The sequence below is a fragment of the Centroberyx gerrardi genome, chromosome 13, assembly GCF_048128805.1.
Source record: "Centroberyx gerrardi isolate f3 chromosome 13, fCenGer3.hap1.cur.20231027, whole genome shotgun sequence".
In the NCBI taxonomy this organism is placed as follows: Eukaryota; Metazoa; Chordata; class Actinopteri; order Beryciformes; family Berycidae; genus Centroberyx; species Centroberyx gerrardi.
The window spans coordinates 11,439,459-11,459,856 of record NC_136009.1 but is presented as its reverse complement, the minus strand read 5'-3'; the positions used below and the strand labels follow the sequence as shown (position 1 = coordinate 11,459,856).

Below are 20,398 nucleotides of genomic sequence, written 5' to 3'. Positions count from 1 at the left end.
CCCCCACAAGCAGCATAAGCCATATTTATTTTGGTCGAACACCTTTGAATAGTAGGCTGACCTTATGCTTTCCTTCTTGTGTTGTACGGGGAAAGCAGTTAAAATACAAGGACTCAGAAACACGAATGTTCATGTATCTTTACGGGGTAAAATTTGGGTAGCCGCAAGCTACACAGCTACAGCTATTCAAAATGCCAAAAAAAATCATTGAAGTTTAACAAGTAAGTTTTTGATAAACGTGTACAAAGTGTGACCACTTGCAGGCGCTATCATGTGCTCGAGACACGTCAGCTTTTATTTTGAAAGTTCGGACCGGAAATCGTATTTTGGATGTTGCAATACATTTTCAGAGAGTTTTATTTTGAAAGTGTGACCGGAAGTTTTATATTTATTCATGCTGGTTCAATTGACAGCGACACAACCACAGGATAGTTACAAGTAATGAACCAATTAAAGTTAGGGCAGTTATTTTGGATGCAATTCGACACACACTGCCTTCACTTTGGTTGACTATCTGAAAACCTCCAAGCTATTTTGTGAATGTATGGTAGCCGAACAAATCGCGCCTGCGCCCTGAACCTCTGCTTAGCTTGAGGTATGTTGCTTGAGATCAGCACAGCAGCTGCAGGAGCAAAGAAGCAACGCAGAGAAAGTGCAATAGCAGAGTCGTCTACGCGGATAAAATAAATCATCTATCGGGGGACGGGGATAATACAGGGATTCAAATCAGATTTTGCATTCATTTTGTATCGATTTTGTAAATGAGGCAATGGTAGACCAACTGGGAGCCGCATTATTCTGAGCTCGGAATCTCCCATGTATTTTGGATGATCTCCCGCAGCCAGGTCCACGTATTGAGATGATCTATTTTTGTGATGGCGAAGGGTCTGTTTCCACGGGCCTGGGTGAAAAAGTCATTCTACTTCCAGGTAATACTGCTGTCTGCTTTCTTTTCTAACGTTAATTATGTACTGCGGGGTTTAAATTGACAGACCGCCGTGCATCTGTAATGAGGTCGTCGTGGTGTCACTTCAGATTGACAGCCGCTGGGACGGCAGTGCGTCCCGATCCAAAACATTACCTCCTCACACTGCCTTGGTGGATATTATTGCAGGCTATGAGAGCTTTCTGTCTGTTGACTAACATGCTGTTTCTACATACCCGAGGAATGTGACTGCTGATTAAAGATTAAGTTGACAGCCATACTGCTGATCCACAGTGGTCAGTACAAAATATGCTCGTCTGTAGGCCCACTGGTACCCCGTTTTATACAGTTGTGTGTGTGTGTGTGTGTGTGTGTGTGTGTGTGTGTGTGTGTGTGTGTGTGTGTGTATACTAGCTGCATACAGTGATGACAAGTTTATAAGTTGGGGTATGTAATTAGTCATGGAGACTCTGAGGAGACATGGGGGTAATCCATCAAAGGACTCTCCAGGCTCCTATCCCTACTGGGACTATTTCATCTCACTTCATTGGGAGTGGGTTGTTTTTTTCACCTTACCTTTGACTGAGAAACTGTCAAGACTTGCAGGTAGAGCCCACAGTTGATTCTGTAGTTGCATCATATCCAATAGTGCCACAGCAGGAATAATCCTTTTGGTTGGATAATAGGGTTTGAACTCGCCTTATTGGGCACCGGTGGCCTGCTGCCAGGAACTACTCCCAATACTGTAAGGAGCTTAGTGCAAGAAGAAGGGAATATAGGGCTGCATTTGCTCTAGGGAAGAATCGGCATTTAGCTGCATTCCAAAATACAGTAGAGCCAAATCCCAACTTTGAGCATGGTCTAGTGAAATGTTGTGATGACTGCGATGTGCTGAAATCTGAGCTGTGTGCTTGGTCAGAAGATGAAATATGTTTGCAGAGGAGAATGTTGAAATTCTTCTGGCATTAGCCAACACCTAACCACAATAACCAGCGTTTCCGGAGCAACACTGTGACCTTAAGTGATGGACATTGCTCTCATGTCATTCTTTTGATGAATATGTAGCTAAAGCTGGGGTAACATGGGACCTGCTGAAGAACCTGCAAATAAATTTCAGAATGACCAGGGGGGCTGCAGGTGTACCGGGTTAATGCAGGAAGAGAAGCCTATCCTTAAAAACCTCACAGGTTTTTAGACTACTAATCAACCTGTGCTTGTTAAAGTAATTCCCCACCCCTCTCTCTCACACACACACACACACACACACACTGCTCTGTGCAGAATTGGTTTTCTTGGCAAGGCAAGCCAGCAAGTTACATTAACAGCTCTTACCAAGGTCATGTTTCCTACTGAGGTTATCTCTACACAGGGAAGGTGAGCCAGGTCTACTTCAATTTATGGCCGCAGTCTGTGTTGCTTCTGTGTTTACATTGGCACAGAGATAAATGCATATTCAAAGAGGATGACAATTTAATTATACTATGCACATTAGGAGTTTATATGATATTTTAACTATTTAGTGCTTTACTTAGACTACTGAGCTTACAATCAAATTAATTTGTGCTTTTACATTTAGAGGTCAACACACCAAAATAATTCAAACTCTTTCCTGGTAGGAAAGCTAACAGCAAGGCTTTGTGTTATTAGTGGGCCAGTTGGTTTTCAGAGACATACAAAAATGTGTTGGCAGTGGCAGGGTACCTAGGTCCATTACAGGTCAAGGTGTCTGGTTTGCTTAGAGGTCCAAATCAACACATGAATCTCACAGCTCGTGTATTAGGCTTCACCACACCCCTCTGGTTGAAAGCTGTCTTCCACAGAATCATTTAATCTCAAAGCTTTTAGGCCCACGTTTAAAAAAAAAAAGACTCAAAAGCTGGTTTCAACTTATGTGAACTTCTGCCTTTCTCTTTCCTGCTTTGAGCAACCACTGTAGGATCTCCTTTTTAATATTAGCATTTCAGTTTTTATGTGCAGTTTCCGCTGTTTTGTGGGCCACACATATTACAGAGCATTTTAAAGAGTCTCTGTTTAGCTAAGACAGACACTACATATCGACTTAAAGGAAGTAAAGAGAAATGGTAAAATGTCATAGGGAGTAACCGAGGGAATAAACTCTTCAATGGCTTCAACTCTTCAAATGGGACTTTAGTGTATGTGCGCATACAAAGACACGCTGACACACACTACCGACATACTGAGTAGTGAATCACACTACTAGCGAGATGCACTACTCAGCAAACACAGGTTGTTCCAGAAGTACGCCTACAAAGTGCATTCCTTCCCCAACACAAGCTACATCGTGCAAACAGTGTACACACATGACTTGGAGTCACTCACTCATCATGTGTGTCTTTTTATCTCGCCACACTGTCTGTGTCTGTGTTTAAAGCACATACCAGACACACTGATTCTATTTACAGCACATACATACATACATACATACATACATGTATACATGTTAAAGGGGTCAGATCTGATAGCAGTGTGCAGTTGCTTTGTATTCCCCTGATGCCTCCAGTTAAGGCCCAGTCCCTGAAGGCCCACTATCTGTTTGTCCATCTGTCCGGGACACTAGCAGCTCTGCAGAGGGCCCGTCTCTCCAGCTCTTAACCTGAACCTCCTTTTAAAGCTCTAACTCAAAAATAAAGAAACAGCCTCCTGCTACTATTGGGCAATTTGGTGAAATGCGCCAAGGAGGAGAGGTGGGGGGGGGGGGGGCAGAAAAATGGTGGTTTTCCATTACCTCCCTTACCTTTTCCTTAAAGTCAGTAGTTCACAGTGGGAGTGCATTACATAATTTGTGTAAACAAACTCCCTGAAAAAAAAAAAAGCCTGTGTCTTCAATAGGGCTTTCTCATGCTCAAAAGCCATATTCCTTAACAATCTATGGTGAATCAAACCATATGATCATAATTAGACATTTTATAATAACTCTGTGTGTATGTTAATGTGGAGATGAGCTGTCATGGACCCAAAACAGAAGGATCCTAAGCTTGACTGTCCCTCCCTCACTGCGTTCATATTTTGGTGGGATCTGGCAGCAGCAGCTGACATTACAAACACAGAACTCGGCCTACATGCAGCACATAAGCTGTTCTTGCCATGTAATCAGAGTGAGAATCAAAACCACTTTGTTCTCCAAGTGCAGTAACAGTACTTGGAGAATAACTTTATAACTGCAACTTTGTTTTGGTGACATTTGGTGCAGGGACAAATCAACAGCTTAGATACAGTAGCAAGTTTTAGCTCAGTAACTCGACACACAAGTTCTTTGACAATCTCCTTCTGTCTCTCTCTCTCTTTCGACCCGTACAAACATGCTAACACACATTCACACTTCCCAATGACTTAATCTGCTCCATTGTGCCAATTTTTTTTATTTATTGTATTTCATATATAATCTAATTGTCATTTAGACTGTCTTGTTCTGCTGTTTTCCATCATGTTGTCCTTTGTTGTCTTTGATTCTGGCATCCAATTCAGTTGTGCCTTTGCCTGTCATCTTCATCCTTTTGTTTAGTGTTTTTTGGTTTATTTGAAGTGAGATGTTTCTATGAGCCCTTGGATTTTTTTTATCCTATTTTATGTTTTTTATCACATCACTTCTATGTTTTAAGGCTGTGAAAATAAATAACAGTACATACTTGCACACACGACACAGGGACCCCAGGACCTCACATACAGTGAGAGCAAGGGGACATTGCGAGACATGTGATGTGTGAATCCTGTGACATAGGCTGTAATTTAATTTATTTTTACGGGCTATAACTCGAGTGGCGCGTCACGTTAGACCGCCTGGAACTCGTGCTTTACCTCGGAGCCGAGAGTTCCCGGCTCAGTGAGCTATTGTTGTGGATAGTGACTGGTCAGCCAGTCAATACCTTGTTATGGGACACCCTCCATGTTGTCACCATGGTAACCTATTATGTGATCAGGGTTGATGAGGAAGTGCAAATTTCTGTTAAGGTGCATGGATCAGCACCCTGGGAGTGCATCTGAAACTGGATGCACAGAAAAATCATCTGAAAACAACATGACATTGCAAATGTGAAATCTTGCACAGCAGGCCGAATGTGATGGTTAAGACTTTTAGACTCTTTTCTCTGTCAGCTTCACTTGAAGGCGATGGCAGGATTCTGTCATCAGTGTCTGTTTGCACCCGGCTGTCGTGGGATTCCCAGTCTTTCAGTAGATGCATTCTCAGGATTTCAATTTTCATCTTTGTATGTGTTGTTTGTTTTCCCGCTTGCCCTTCGCAGGCTCGGATCTCCTTTGTGCGGGTGAAGTACCTGTTCCTGACGTGGCTGACGGTGCTGGTGGGGAGCTGGGTGCTGTATGTGCAGTACTCCACCTACACAGAGCTGTGCAGAGGACACGAGTGCAAGAACGCCATTGTGAGTGACTGTTCGCCTGTTCATCTCTTTCGGTTTCTGTTATACTGTTCAGTGATTTGGTTGTGGATTTCTAAGCTCACTGATCATACACCATGACCCATCTGTGTATGTCCAACACCTAGAGAGCACAGGTTGTCATAATATCATGTCAACCTCAGGAATTCAGCTGTGGTTGCTGACTTGCATAACAAGCTTAACAAACCCATGGACAACTAAACTTGAGTAGAGCTCAGGCTGTAGTGGGCTCTCAGTATTGCAACTAAAACGTACTTGAGTAAATACTTCCCCCTTGTGTTGTGTTTGTAGTATGACACCATGTGAGGGTCCGAAACAGAGAGCAGTTCCCCAATGTTGCTGAATAAAATGACACAGATGCTAACAGATGCTGCACTCTCTCTTCTCTCTCTTCCTCTCTCAGTGTGATAAATACAGGAAGGGAATCATCGATGGCTCTGCCTGCAGTAGCCTGTGTGATAAAGAGACTCTGTATATGGGCAGGTGTCTGTCGACATTGCCTAACAACCAGGTAGGAGACAATTTCACATACTGTAAAACTAAATAATGAACAGGGCCTTTATTTACCACAACAAAGGCAATGCAACTGAAAGTATGTTAAATGTTTGCTTGTCATTCTGTTGTTTCCCAGGTGTACACAGGGAGCTGGGGGGACCATGATGGGATGATCCGCTGTAAGCTGGGGGAGGTGCTGCACTACGAGCTGGGCGAGGAGCCGGAGCCACGGAGAGAGGCCCCCGTCTTCGACAAGCCCACCAGAGGCACATCAGTGGAGAAGTTCAGAGAGATGGTCCTCAATCACCTCAAGGTATGGGACAGTGGCCAAAGGGCTGTTTTAGTCAAAAAGGTTTACATACAACCAAATATTTGAGAGAACCTATAAGAGAATGATTTGGTCTGTAAATTTAAGGAGCAGACACAATGGAGTGGAGGGTTGTTTTCTATATGATGTACTAAAGTCTAAAATAACCCTCTGGTCAGTTGTATTCTGTTGGAAGACACTGTTGACAGTCAAGTCAACATTTTAAAACCTTACCTTACAACAGCAGCAGGAAAATAAAAGGACATACATTTTCCTTCTTCCTGATTCTAATCCCTCTGTTTTTCTTTCTCTATCCATCCACCCATCCTCAGTCTAAGCTGGGAGAGCAGGCTAACCTTGCCAGCCTGGTCAGCCAGATCCTCTCTGTTGCCGATGGCAACAAGGATGGAAGGGTGTCCCTGCCGGAGGCCCGCTCTACCTGGGCCCTCCTCCAGATGGATGAGGTATAATGATAGGACATTGAATAAACAAGTAAACAACTATTCTGAGCAGCAAATACACAAACCTAACCATGATCTCTTGTCGCTCACCAGAGAAAAGCGCAGCTGCAAACAGGAAACTGGTGTCAGACCTGGTTCTAGCTCTGTGGTCAGACACATTTACAGATCTCTGCTTTGTTCCTTACCTGAGGTGTTGCTGGGCCTGCTGCTCCAGGACCGCGGACACACTCCTCGCCTTCTGGGCTACTGCGGGGACCTGTACATGACGGAGCGCGTTCCCTATGGGCCTCTGTACGGTTTGTCCTTACCCTGGCCGCTGGTGTCTTGGGTGCCCAGCGGGGTGCAGCGCAGCATGGACCAGTGGTTCACCCCCTCCTGGCCTCGCAAAGCCAAGATCTCCATGGGCCTGCTGGAGCTGGTGGAAGACATCTTCCACGGGACCTACGGCAGCTTCCTCATCTGCGACCTCGCCGCGGCGCACTTCGGCTACACCGACCGCCACGAGCTCCGGCTTACCGACACGCGAGCGGTCGTTCCCGAGGACGAGTTCCGGCGCACCATGCGGGCGCTGAAGTGCGAGACGGACGCCGACTGCGTGTACGGGGTGGACTGCCAGACGTCCTGCGACATGGCAGAGAAGCGCTGCAGGGAGGACCCAATCCAGCCAAACTTGGCGAAGGCGTGCAGTGCGCTGAAAGACTATCTCCTGCGCGGGGCGCCGTCAGGCCTGAGCGAGGAGCTGGAGAGGCAGCTGTACGCCTGCATGGCCCTCAGGGGAAACGCTGGACAGATGAACATGGAGCACTCGCTCATCCTCAACAACCTCAAGGCTCTGCTGTGGAGACAGATCTCACACACCAAGGACTCATGATGAGGGGAGGGAGATCGTAGATGTGTTCATGCTCTAGTCGGCTATCTAAGAGGGGAATGAATTGTAAAGATGCTGTGATACAAGAAATAAGAGTAGCAAATTTGATAAAGTAACTTTTATCAACTCTAACAGACTGATGGAGACTCTACCTCCTCTATCCCAATTCTCTTCTGTTTGGTCATTCCTCACAAAGCTTGGGGATTAATACATACTGTATGTCCTTGTACTTTGAAATATTTTAAGACTAAAATGAACCGAATGATTGCACGTTGCAATCAGTCACACTTCAAACCATACAACCATAATATATTTTATTTTTCACCACATTGGAACGTTTAAGTGACAATGCTGGGAACAAACAGACCTGAGATTTTACTGTTGTTAGTCTCAAGAGCTGAGACACAAAATCACTGTTTTTGACACAAAATCATGCTGTTATTTATGGGCCGACGTGGCTCATTAAAGAGTTTATTCCATTTAGGAACATAAGGATGTCAAATTCAAAGTGATTGTAGTTGTACAAACCACCAGTTTGAAGTATAATTGAATTGCACTGTTGAAGTATGACAAAGTGAGACTTCAAAACGGACAATGTGATATTTCTATTTCAGTATTCCATAGGGATCATGTCGTAGGTCAGTGTACTTGACTATGCTGTATTTTACATCTTTAACCCTGGTGACACTGACGATGCTGCATCAGTGACACAATGAGAAATATGAATTACTATGTACATTTCATTTGGTTTGTGAATGATATCTACCTATATTTGTCACTAGAAACATTTGTAATGTGTCACATTTTATTTTTGGTTTTCCCCTGTCATGGTGCCATAAACAAGAGATCATGCTGAAAACAAATTTTATGAATGTTTACCACTGGTGAAGGTCTAATTCGTCCTCATCAAATCTTGCGAGGCCATATTTGAATGCTGTAAAAAAAAAAAAAAAACCTGATTGTCCACGATTTCTTCAAGAAATCGCTATGACATAACTGTGACTGCATTGACCAATCCAGATAATTATGCATATTGATACCCTGACTTGTTTAACCACTTAAGAGGAAGAATGCGTTTGAAAACAGACATGACCGGTAAAGCATGTCAGTTCCACAAAACTGAACAGGCTTATGGTCAGTGCTGCTGTTGAATTTACAATATTGTAAAAATGTTTACTTTTTGAAGTTGAAACCAGCATGATTTTGCACAATAAAACCACATACCACTTCACTGTAATTTGTCCAATTCATTCCGTCTTTAACTTGTGCTCTCACATTATGTAAAAACTTATACATACACTACCAGTCAAGTTTGGACACCTTTTCCTTTATTTTTACTATTTTCCACATTTTAGAATAATAGTAAAGACATCAAAACTACATAATGAAAAATGGAATTATGCAGTGACCAAAAAAGTGATACATCAAAACTCTTATATTTTAGATTCTTTAAAGTCGCCCTTTGCCTTGATGGAAAGGCAAAGGCTTTGGAAAGAAATTCATACTTAGGCATCAACTTCACTATTTATATTTGTCTAAGAAACACATTTCAAGCATTTAAGCATAAGCCTTTAGATCAAAATGGCTTTAAGAGAATGAAAAACACTGCATTCAAGCAGTTGTCCAAACTTTGACTGGTAGTGTATACAACTCAAAATGCATCTAAGCCATTCAACTAACCAGTGACTGAGACAGACAAAAACTTGCGTTTGAAATAAATTTATTAGTATGATGTGGTGCGTTGTGTCTTTGGAGCTGAACGCCGCGGTGACGGCAGAGCCGGGCCGAGTCTCTAACCGTCCCCTGCCTCTTGTTCTTGTGCTCGTAAGAAGCTGGCCTTTTTCTGGGCGACGCGGTCCTTCCTCTGTGCCAGAGATAACTTGGCGCGATTCCACCTGCCGGAAAGAGGGAGAACAACGGCTCCATTAACATTCAGCGCACCAGAGCAGGGAAATGGTTATCCGCTCGACACTGGGATCGTCCCAGTAGAGCTATTCATTGCTTTAACATGGACTTGGCGGGGAATAAGGGCAGTTTATTTTCCCCCGGGTATCAATAATGTGATGCGGGACTCTAGTATCAGTTGACATTTAAGAGTCATTTGTAAATACTTCCAAAAGAAAATGCACCATGCAACTTTTTGATGTGTTCCAACATCTCCTCGACTTGTTTTCAGAATCTTTAAAGAAATGAATAAACAGGCAACAAGGATATGAAAATGAGTAACCCACCTCTTCTTCTTGACGTCTTTTTTAGGTTTCTTTTCGTGTATGGGATTTGCTCTGATGCCGGCGTGCGCTTTTTTGTACATCTCTTCTACCTGAAAAAAAAAACAAAAAAAACAATGATTCTGGTTATGCAACTCTGGACATTTCACTGCCCGGCTGTGACTCGCCTTGCTTCTCTCAGCCCCGTCTTGAAAGAACAGTGAACATCAGCCAATGCAAATGAAGGACCAACTACATTTTGCTCAGTGTCTTTGGTATCATCATCAAGAAGCAGAAACCAGCGACCACAAACAATCGCTGACAAACTAATTCAGACTGATAAATGTATATACTCCATGTCATTATCTAATCCATGTCATTTATGTTCAAGTTTCGTAACAACAGAGATTATTTACTGAAGTTGTTTTGTCTATTTTCATGGGTGAAGGCCCTCATCTTACCGTGTCTGGCGTGACTCCGTTCTTGATGAAGCGTGAGAACTGTTTCTTGTAGGCCTCCTCGTCCTCCTCCATCAGGTAAGACATGTAGTCGGACACATTCATGCCCATGATGTGTTTCCGATGCAACTCTGCGTTGAACTCTTTACTCTCCGCGTCGTAACCCGGAAAGCGTTTTAGACTGGACAGAGGAAGAGCAGAGATATTAGGTTTGATAACGGACTCGGAGATTTGACAGAGACGGCATTTCCAAAAGCTTTACGGTTACCTGTGTCTTTCTTCATAGCTCTTATTTCTTTTCCTAACACTTCACTCTAGATGACCAAGGCCCTGATCTTTGCTCTCCTCACTATTAGTTGCTTGTAATTTTGGTGATCAATGAATTATGCTTATTCTACTGTTGTCACTCTGGATAGGAGTGTCAACTGAATACCTAAAATGTAAATATAAAATGTTTCTTGTGATGGCAGGCTGGGTCAAAGGATTGATGTGTACAACGCAAAAAGCACTATTAATATGTCATTGTGTCAGATTGTGGTGCGTCCTGATATTGTGGTGGCCTGTCAAAAATACGTCTATGTATGGGAAACAGATTTGCATGAAGAGATATCAAATATGATGTCAACTATATAAAAGCCAGCTAATCACACTAGATGTATGCTTTGGTTTGTCTTGCTTCTCTCAGCCCCGTCTTGAAAGGACAGTGAACATCAGCCAATGCAAATGAAGGACCAACTACATTTTGCTCAGCGTGCTTGTTATCATCATCAAGAAGCAGAAACCAGCAACTACAAACTGGACAGGCTAGGAAACCAGTTGGTGACCGATCACTCAAACTTATGAGTGGCATCATAAACTCATACCTTTCTTCCATTTGGTCCAATTTGGAAGTTAGTGCAGTGGGGAAATTGTAAAACAGCTCACGAGCGCTGCAGCGTGTGGCGCCAATGGCTGCTATTCCACATCATGTAACGATTCTGAATTTAGAGAGAGTCCTACACGGTTTACATTCATGCTTTGTTTCTTACTGACCTGTGAGGAATGGCCAGCCCCCCGTCGACCGCCCCCTTCAGCGCTCCAAACACTTTGTTCCCTGTGGTGGTCCTGGCCAGGCCGGCATCCAGGTAGCAGGTGAAGGCCCCCGGCTGGCCGTCCACGCTCTCCACGTTGAACTCGTCGCCCGTCACCTCCACCTGGCCCTCGTACACCTGGTCCAGGCCAAACTTATTCAGCAGCTAAGAGAGGAGGAGAGGGGAAGAGGAAACTTGTTAAAGAAACATGGTAGTAGATCGAAAATGACAATATATACATCAATTTCCAAATTGCAAGAGGCTGCAATTATTTTATCAGACTGGTAGGTCTCAAAATGGCTTCGTAAACATGGTATTCTGGTGCCGAGCCCAATTTTGGCCTAAAAATTAAATTGCATGTTGGAAAAAAAACGTTTGTATTGAAACACATCTTTTTTTTTATTTTTATTTTTTTTTATAAAGAATGTTTCTTGTTTGCTGAAAAATCTAAAATACTGAAAAGTCAGTGTAATGTATTGCAATTTATATCGTACTTACAATATTCAGCAGAATAATCGCAATATAATTATTTGGCAATACTGTGCAGCCCTAATGGGTGGATTCACTTACAGGAACTCCACACTGAAACACTTGTGAGTTGTAAACTGGTATTTTCTTTTTTTTCACCTTTATTTATTCAGGGGGAGTTTCACTGAGAGCAATGCTCTCTTTTTCAGGAACGCCCTGATCACATTCACACCTGGAAGCTGACCAGTACAACCACAGTCTGATCTGCTGGCCACTGAGCAGCTCCACTGGAGCGGTTGGGGTTAAGGGCCTTAGGCGTGTTGTACTTGTTCTTGTCTCAAGGGCACCTCAGTGGTGGTAATGAGGGAGGGGCAAGCGCTGCTTTTCACTTTCCCCACCCAGATTTATGCTGCCGGTCTGGGGCATTGAACCGACGACCTTCCGGTCACAAGCTCGTTTCTCTAACCTTTAGGCCACCACTGCCCACATATTAGTTATGAAATACAACAACGCCGGTGATATTGTCAACATTTGAGCACTAATATGTATGTATCTGGTGTTCAGTTGGAGATGCAGCCGTGTACAAAGACATTTGTCTCATTTGGTAAAAAAAAAAAAAAAAACCAGTATAAAGGTAAATGTGAGACACTCCACCCTGTTCCTCTTCTCGCCAACCCTGCCCAACCCCCCCTCCTCTCCCACGCTCTTCACACCCACTGTCTTGCACTTCTCAAAATCGCGCAGTAGGCGGAGAGAAGCTAAACTGGGTGCAAAACTACTCTTTTTTAAAAAGGGGAAGACAATGTTAGTGCAGTTCCCACATTAGCATCTGTACAGTGATATAATACACAGCAAAGCGCTCAAAACCGACATCTGCCATGCCTCGTCAGCAGAAAAATCACTGTGATGGGCATGTGGCGGCTGGGGTGTCAAAGGCACACAAGTGCTGACATCTACAGCTTTCTCTGGTGTGTGTGTGTGTGTGAGTGTGTTTGTGTGTGACTGTTCTCTTACCCTGCGAGCCAGCAGCAACCCAGTGCAGTAGGCCGCAGCGTAGTTTGTCAGGCCGACAGTGATGCCATATTTGGGCAGCTCGTGGGAGTAGGAAGCACACACTATCTGGTCTCCCTCAATCTTTGCATAGGCAATCTGGAAAAGACGAGCAGAGGGGGGACGAGGGTCAAGTCAGAACTTTTTCAAAACTTTTAACGTGAAAACATGAATGTTAGTCGATCCGTCACTGACCTGGCAGCAGATGTCCCTGTTGGAGAACCGGACGATCATTCGGTACTTAGGCGTGTTGTACTTGTTCTTGTCTTGGATGACCAGGCGCTTGCGGGCAAAGAAGTCAGTTTTCCCCTCTGTCAAAGCAACAACACATAAGTTGAGATCATACTCAATGCCTGTGATTTCAAAGCACTGTTACATTTCAAAAGAAGCCTAACACAATGCAGCATGGTTGGTATCAAGGCTATTCAGGAAGTGTTGTGCTTTACCTCTCCTCCTCCTGAATTTGACCTGGTACCTCTTGAAGTAGGCCTTGTTCTTCACCACTTTGACGAAACCCTGTGGACAACAGGACAAAGTTAGGAGATGTTTTTTGCAGAAAGCAGACGACTAACATTACCTTACAGGACCTTCCACGACACTGTTTTCTGTCTAAAGCTCGATGGTGTTGACAGTGGCGTGTAAATCTGCTGTAGTTAGCAAAGCCCGGTATAAAATATATTGCGTTTTATTGTATTTTCGGTGTAAACCTCTCTCTGGCAGTGGGTCAGGTGTGGTTTCGTCAGCCACAGCGCCACGCTGGAGCAAAGCTGCTCAGCGGGCCGGCAAAGCGGAAAGCCGCGAATATCAAACATCATCTGACCATTAAACCACTGTAAACACTCTCACTTTCAACACACATAAGTTCACACATAGTGTGTTTATATTGGTAGGATATTGAGAGAATTAACTGACCATTTTGTGGGGATTTTCCTCTTCTTCCTCCCGCTGCAGAAACTATCTATGCGGAAGCCTGACGGTGCAATTCTTGATGGCCGCGTCCTCCTTCACCAGCCTGTCCCGCCCAGCAGCGCCCCCTGCTGCACCGGAGGACACACAGGCACCGGCACCAACACCAACAGGGGGCAGCAACGACTTAGAGCAGGGGGTTCTCTAAACTTCTGCACATGAAGAACCCCCAAAACTGACACACATTAGACTGGAGACCCCTGCTTGCTGACATGGAGGCTTGAGGCCCAGTCATCTAGTTAGAGGAGGGTCCCACTGGGCCGCTGTGCTGCCCAAATATAATGCATCACATCTGGGAAAAACTCCCTCTGATAACACTCATCCACTTCTTGATAGCAGGGCCATCTTGGTAGGAAAATAGCAGGTGACTGTAATAAATTAACAGGTGATTATAATCAAATGACAGCCACAGCCAATGAGCTGTCTATATTGCAAGGCACCATATAAATGTATGTGGCATCATGGAAATACTATGAATACATACAGTAACCTCATTCCCAGGGAGTTATACATAGAGTTAGAGGAACTGTAGTCAGTCTTGTTTACTATCACTAATAGAGACTCTCTTCCATATCATTTTACTGTCTTATTGGTGTATGTGGCCAGCAAAATCCTCCTGTTATTCTTAAAGGCAACAATAATGATTTTTTTCTCTCTGTTTTTTATACAATACAGACAGTGCAGAGGGGGATTATACAAGGTGAAACTGGTGAAGGTTATACCCATACAGGATAGGGCACATTGTAATATTGTAGAAGCTTAATTAAAAGTGAATGTCAACAGGAAAGTAAAAGTGTAGCAGAGATGAATCAGCTGTCCAGAAATTGTAGAAATGGAGACCAGGTGTTATAAAAAGATAGTGTGTTGTCATTTAGAGTTGCTGTATGTTTTTCCAGAGCTGAATGTTGACCCAATGGGTTATGGATTATTTTTTGCTACTTTTTAAGCAAGTATTCAAGCAGTATTTCTCAGTGAAATAAGAATAAAAGGTTTGATCTGTGAGGATGCTTGAGTTGCAGACACCGTCACCCAGCAGTGAGATGGACGGACACACAGGGAGGCTGAGGCCCAGGATCTCACACAGCGTGACATGAACCCATTCTCCAGCTCCGAGACGGTTGGTGAATTCAGGCCTGCTGCCTATCACTAACTAACAGAGACTTATCGTTCATCTGTATTGTGAAATCCAACTATTCAACACAATGCTGATTTGGGTGGTGAAAGTTTTAATGATGAAATCTCTGACCTTTGGGTGACTTTTGAAATCAAACAGAGGTCATGAAGTCAGGAATAACTTAGTATTTCGCTCATCAGAGTCTGAATCAGAATCGGAGAGAGATTTTTACTCTGCCCATCCAAACACAAAGGCCTGGGACAGGTCCTGGTGGAAGTGACTTCACATTTCACTTCAGTGAGTAGCTTTGCATGAAATTACTCAGATTATTACGAAGTCGCCTGGGTAATCCCTCCGGATCTTCACAGTCCAGTGATTTAATTCTTGTCTATGTGGCTGAAAACTTCCATTATAAAGACACAGACATGGTGACAAGTTTCCCTCCCAAAAAGGTACAGTAGATGTAGTAAAAGGTGTTTTTTAAAGGACAGTATTCAGCTCTTCTTTTGTAATAGTTTCATTATTGCAGTTTTTCAGACACTAGTGAGGAATATAGCATTCATGATAAACTGATCTAGAACCTAAAGTTTTCATTAATTTGATTCATTTGATGGCTTTAAAACCCAATAAGCATTAATAAAATCATCTAGGATGCTACAATAAAGTCAGACCTCTTTCCACTGACTTTTTTCTCATGATGTAAGGTTGGCAGGGCAGGTTAGGCAAAATATGTTCAACATCAGAAATAATGTGAAAAAGAGTAAATTAAGTAATTTTAAGTTGTTTTACCTTAAAGAGTAAAGTTAGCACAAGATATATCATAGAAACATACTGTAGATAAAGATAAAAATGTGCAACATGATGCGAAAGATAACAAGACCGATCATAATTTCCACTTTTGGTCATGTACCTCTATTTCCAGTACATGTGACCAAGAAAATGACCATGATATACCAGTATGTGTAATAAACTGACAGCGTATCTCACGTAAGATGACAGTCAGCAGCAGTTAGTAAGAGCAACACCCCTTCCCACATCAGACTGGTGCCGCTGACCCGCCCCATGAAACACTCTCCACTGTGAATAATGTGAGCGGCGAGCGTCACTCAAACAGAGTCACGCAGAGCGCTCAGCATTACTCCACAGGCCTCAGAGGTACAGAGGACGCACAGGAGTGTTTTCAGACACAGGAGTGCACTGATAACCACACTGACATCAGAAGTCAGGCCAATATCAGGCTGAAGGAATTACAACCAGAGAATTTCCCTTAAACCAACACCTGACAGCAGGAGTCAGAAATCAAAGCAAAGCAACTTGACTTTCTGCCTTTTTCACACATAGAAAGATGTCTGATCTCTGTAATTGAGAAAAATGGATTATATCTCAATTCTTTTTGTCCAGTGGCCCCAAACTAATGGTCTAGTCTACATTGTACAGTTAAAGTTCAGTATTCAAAAGCTACTGATACCACTTTCACTCAATGGGATTAGATATATAGTTGAATATGATAGATAATCTTGAATATACATGAACTGACCAAGAAGCCGGTGTTATTACAGTGTCACATCCTCCTGGAAATGTATGATGGAGGACAGGAATGTAGACAAACATTTTGATTGGAAGTGTTATGTATTAGAGATGCCTATGGATTTTGTTTGTAAAAAAAATCTTTGTTTTTTTGTGTTTTTGTTTGAGTGAGAATAATAATCCTCAATCAAACGATGGCCCACAGGCTCCTCAAAATGATCTAAGCAGTATATTTGAAAGCTGCAACAACACATCTGTGTATTCCAATTCAGTAAGTTCAGTGAATTATATAAAATGGTCCTGGCAATCAACTGAACATCAGACTGTTGTGCTGGAAAAAAAAAAAAAAAAACATTTCCGTCAACGATCACTTTATGAAATGATGAGCTACAGTAGTTCAGCAAAGGTCTATCTGTTGAATGGATCAGAAAATACTAAAAAAAAGGAACCAGGATCTTCTGCTTTTCTGTTCAAGCAAGACAGATAATATCCTTCGTGTCACTCTCAGCGCAGATGTTCTTAATGTTAGATAAGACAGTCGAAGTCACTCGTGTGTACAGCTTTCTGCTGCCGTCCAAGCTCTGTTTCTGCAGAACTGATTTCACAACGGAGAAAAAGCAACTGTCCAGTCATCCCTCGGCAGTAGTGGTCATTAATGGGTCAACATGGGTGTGTGTGTGTGTGTGCGTGTGTGTGTGTGTGAGTGGGTGGGGATTTTGTCTATGGATGGTAATTTGTCTTCTCTACGTGTATCATTTCAGGAGGTAACTCGTTGTTTGGAGTTTGCTTTTTCTATCCTAAAAGCCACAAAACAGCACTAAAGTATGGTGAAATGGTCATTTTACAATACAGCAGCCCCCGTGTGACTCGCAGTCACACACCAACAAATATGTTCACAGGCACACCGCAGATAAGGAGTTAACACTGCACTTTGTTGACAAGCACCACACTCTTCTCTCTTCTCCCTCAACTTTTCTCACTGCTGACTGCTTTTATTTTCATTTGCATACAGTGACCTTTTTAAGGTGAAATCCATCAGTGTTCATGATGAGTCTAAAAATGGCACCTTTGACTTTAAAGTCTAAGGTGACATAGTATATAACACACTTTAGTATAATTATTAAAGTATGTTAAAGTGATAATAGATGTAATTATATCTGCAAAGCTCAAAGCTGTGGTTAGCTTACTACACTCCAGTCATTTGTCAATGCTATTCTGTCTCCCCTCACATTTTAAAGTGTTGGAACAACATGGATAACAAAGGTCTATATCCTGGATGGGACTTGGTTCATAGAGGCAAAGTGGATCAATCACATGGACGAGCAAATAAAACACGGTCTGTAGTCCGTCTTTATTGCAAAACCAAATCAGTTTTGCTGAAACCAAATTCTGCTCTAACTTTAACACTAGACAGAAATACACCAGAAGCAGCAGAGATGGTGTTGAGATGAAGTTTCCGTTTGAAAGCACAGTGCGTTTTTCTCCATCAACTATCTCAGCAGACGTTTTACACCCCAGGCAGAGACAGAGGGGTGTTTTCTGTGTCAAAAAATATATCTGCGAGTCAGACCACAGATTTCAGCACATCAGTAAAAGGAAATTCCTACTTGAAGCAGTGTAGAGATGTTAGAAGAAAAGGGCTGAAGCGGAGGATACCTTTATAATGAAAGTGAGGAAACGTGTTCATCAATAATAGAGTCAATAGATAAAAGAACAGCATTGAACTGTGGACACGTGTCATCAGTCTCAAAGCCAACATTAGGAAGCTGTAGTCAGACAGCAGAGGAAGAGTTTCTAAAAGAGATGCCAACATTAACACAGGAAATATATAAATGCGACACCTACATCTGGATAAATCCAACATCCACACGTTTGCTGTATACTGGCTGCAACGGCTATATCTGGCAACCACAGGGACACTTAGGCTTGACTGTGGCTGTTGAACTCTGACCTTTCAAACGGCCGTCTCACCCCCCTGAAATGCACAGAGACACAATGACCAGGAAGCACCGAGCAGGTTTCTGCACGTCCGTGGGCCAGCGTCTCCGATGAGATTCTCAGTGTTTGGGGGGAAATTTACAACCAGAAACGGGCTGGTTGCAAACAAGGGGAGCTGTTGATCACAGTGATGGACGAGGGCCTCCGGAGAGGTGATTTGTGGACTGTTTATGGCATTTATCCAAGGATCTGTTCAGCGTAACTCTGGCCGTTCTATTCAGCGTTGACGCAGTTCACACTTTCGTGGCTTTTTCTTAGAAATCGCACCATGATGACCCTCTGGGACAGAATCGATCAGACTCAGAGTTGCGGTAGTGATCTAGGATCATCAACACTGCAAACAATATTAAGGCACTTTAACTTTAAAACATACGTTTCCTAGTTGCCTGAAAATTGTGAGTTGACTGAAATAGTACTGAATAGTTAGGTCAAAGGTCATTAGTTGTTATAATGTAGAAAAACTAACTGAGTGACCTTAAGACAATCAGTTCAATCAACAAAGGTCTAGTCATGCTGATAAAAGTTGAATGCATTATTTGATGAACTGCATTTCAGTGTTATTTATTCTTTCATTAGTCAGGAGGTTTTAGCTCATGTATCACATGATTATTGCACTGTTTGGCATTAAGTATGCAGCTGCAATACACGTGCTTGAAGTGGATACGAGTTGCCATGTGTAGTAGAGGATGTCTGCTTCACCTTACTGAAATTCCAAAATCTGTAGATACTACATTTTATTATTATTATTTATTTATTTTTTATCAGAAATTGACCTCTGATTCACCTAAGATACATAACAAGTCTGCATCCTGTAACTTCATTCAAACCAGAAGAAGGAAGAGTGCAATGTGTACTGGGAAATCTGCTAATAAGCTAACAGTGTTTCTTAATAAACTTTACAATGATCAGTTTAGTGAATGCTTTATGACGTGTTCTTTCAACTCATAATTTTAAGTCACAAGACGTGAACTCATGATTATAAGTCATGAAGCTCATAACTGGCACTTACAAGTTGAAATTGACAAACACATCTGTATACTGTATATTGTGTTAAAGATGAGTTGATTTGATGGTGAGTTGATTTCACTAAATTGCCCTATGAGGTTTTACAGTGAAGGTACATGACTGTATACAGTCAAACAGTGAATGACTCACAAGGCAGACTGGTTTCAGGACAGCACTTTAAAAATCCCTCTGACACAGTGTGAATGCAGGTCTTTGGGTCTTAAGCAAACACATCTTCAAGTGTTAAAGTGAAGAGAACAGCTTCTTTGTTTCTGACTTCATTTTTCACATGCAAGTTTACTCACATATGAGATCAGATTAATCATCATTAAGAGGTAAATCATTGACATCAATCACACCAGCACTTCACATCATCAGACGTTCAGCGGGACAAGCTGAACATGATCGACCTGACCACAGCCAGCGCCCCCAACACGACACCCCCCTCCCCCCTTTGCTGATGCGGGGTGGCAAGATTTGAAGTGAGAAAAACAAGACGTTACGGACCTCCCGTGTGAAAGAAGAACTGTCTTGTGGCTGGCGGTGTCCAGTAAATCATTCATTGTGTTCACACTCGGTCCCTATCTGGTGGCTGCAGTTGGGCCAGCTTGAGAACTCGGTCAGATTCGGCTGCGGTTGAAACCCGGGGGGGAAAGGGCTAAAATCAGACTGTATGGAAAGGCAGAGAGTGAGAGAGTTTGGGGGGAGGAGGGGGAGGGAGGGGGGGGGGGGGGGAGGTGTTACACTGTGGTTAGGGTTTTGGAGCCAAAGGAACCTGTGAGGGGATGAGATAGCATGATGTGGTTTTTCATTGAGATGTCACAACAATGTGGAGCAGCAGAGGTAACGCTCCGGCTGGCAGACCGGACTGAACACAGAGGCAGGGAAAGTCAGTTTACCCACAATTCAAGTCAATCTTTATGGTGTACACAGTATAGTGAGTAGGATCAACTTTACATGATTATTATATGTCTTTTTAAGAAAATAAAACAGAAATCAACATATGTGTTTTTTACTGTGGTGGGTGTTTGTCCATCGCTGGGTTTAATTCTATCAGTGTGGAATAA

General features: G+C 42.9%; 2 protein-coding genes across 2 annotated transcripts; one reads left to right on the top strand and one right to left on the bottom strand.

The window, feature by feature from the left end:
* Nucleotides 1-758: 758 nt before the first annotated feature.
* Nucleotides 759-8,682, top strand: dipk1aa (divergent protein kinase domain 1Aa). The gene is made up of 6 exons (XM_071899993.2): nucleotides 759-929; nucleotides 5,188-5,322; nucleotides 5,741-5,848; nucleotides 5,969-6,145; nucleotides 6,472-6,603; nucleotides 6,791-8,682. The coding sequence occupies exons 1-6, from the start codon at nucleotides 876-878 to the stop codon at nucleotides 7,469-7,471; spliced, it is 1,287 nt and encodes a 428-aa protein (XP_071756094.1). The 5' UTR covers nucleotides 759-875; the 3' UTR covers nucleotides 7,472-8,682.
* Nucleotides 8,683-9,171: 489 nt separating this feature from the next.
* On the bottom strand, nucleotides 9,172-13,709 carry rpl5a (ribosomal protein L5a). Its single transcript, XM_071899983.2, has 8 exons — nucleotides 13,634-13,709; nucleotides 13,168-13,237; nucleotides 12,917-13,032; nucleotides 12,686-12,820; nucleotides 11,166-11,368; nucleotides 10,137-10,314; nucleotides 9,700-9,788; nucleotides 9,172-9,363 (listed from the first exon to the last, which is right to left on the bottom strand). Exons 1-8 carry the CDS (start codon nucleotides 13,634-13,636, stop codon nucleotides 9,261-9,263), a joined length of 897 nt encoding a protein of 298 aa, XP_071756084.1. The 5' UTR covers nucleotides 13,637-13,709; the 3' UTR covers nucleotides 9,172-9,260.
* Between the last annotated feature and the right edge of the window lie 6,689 nt (nucleotides 13,710-20,398).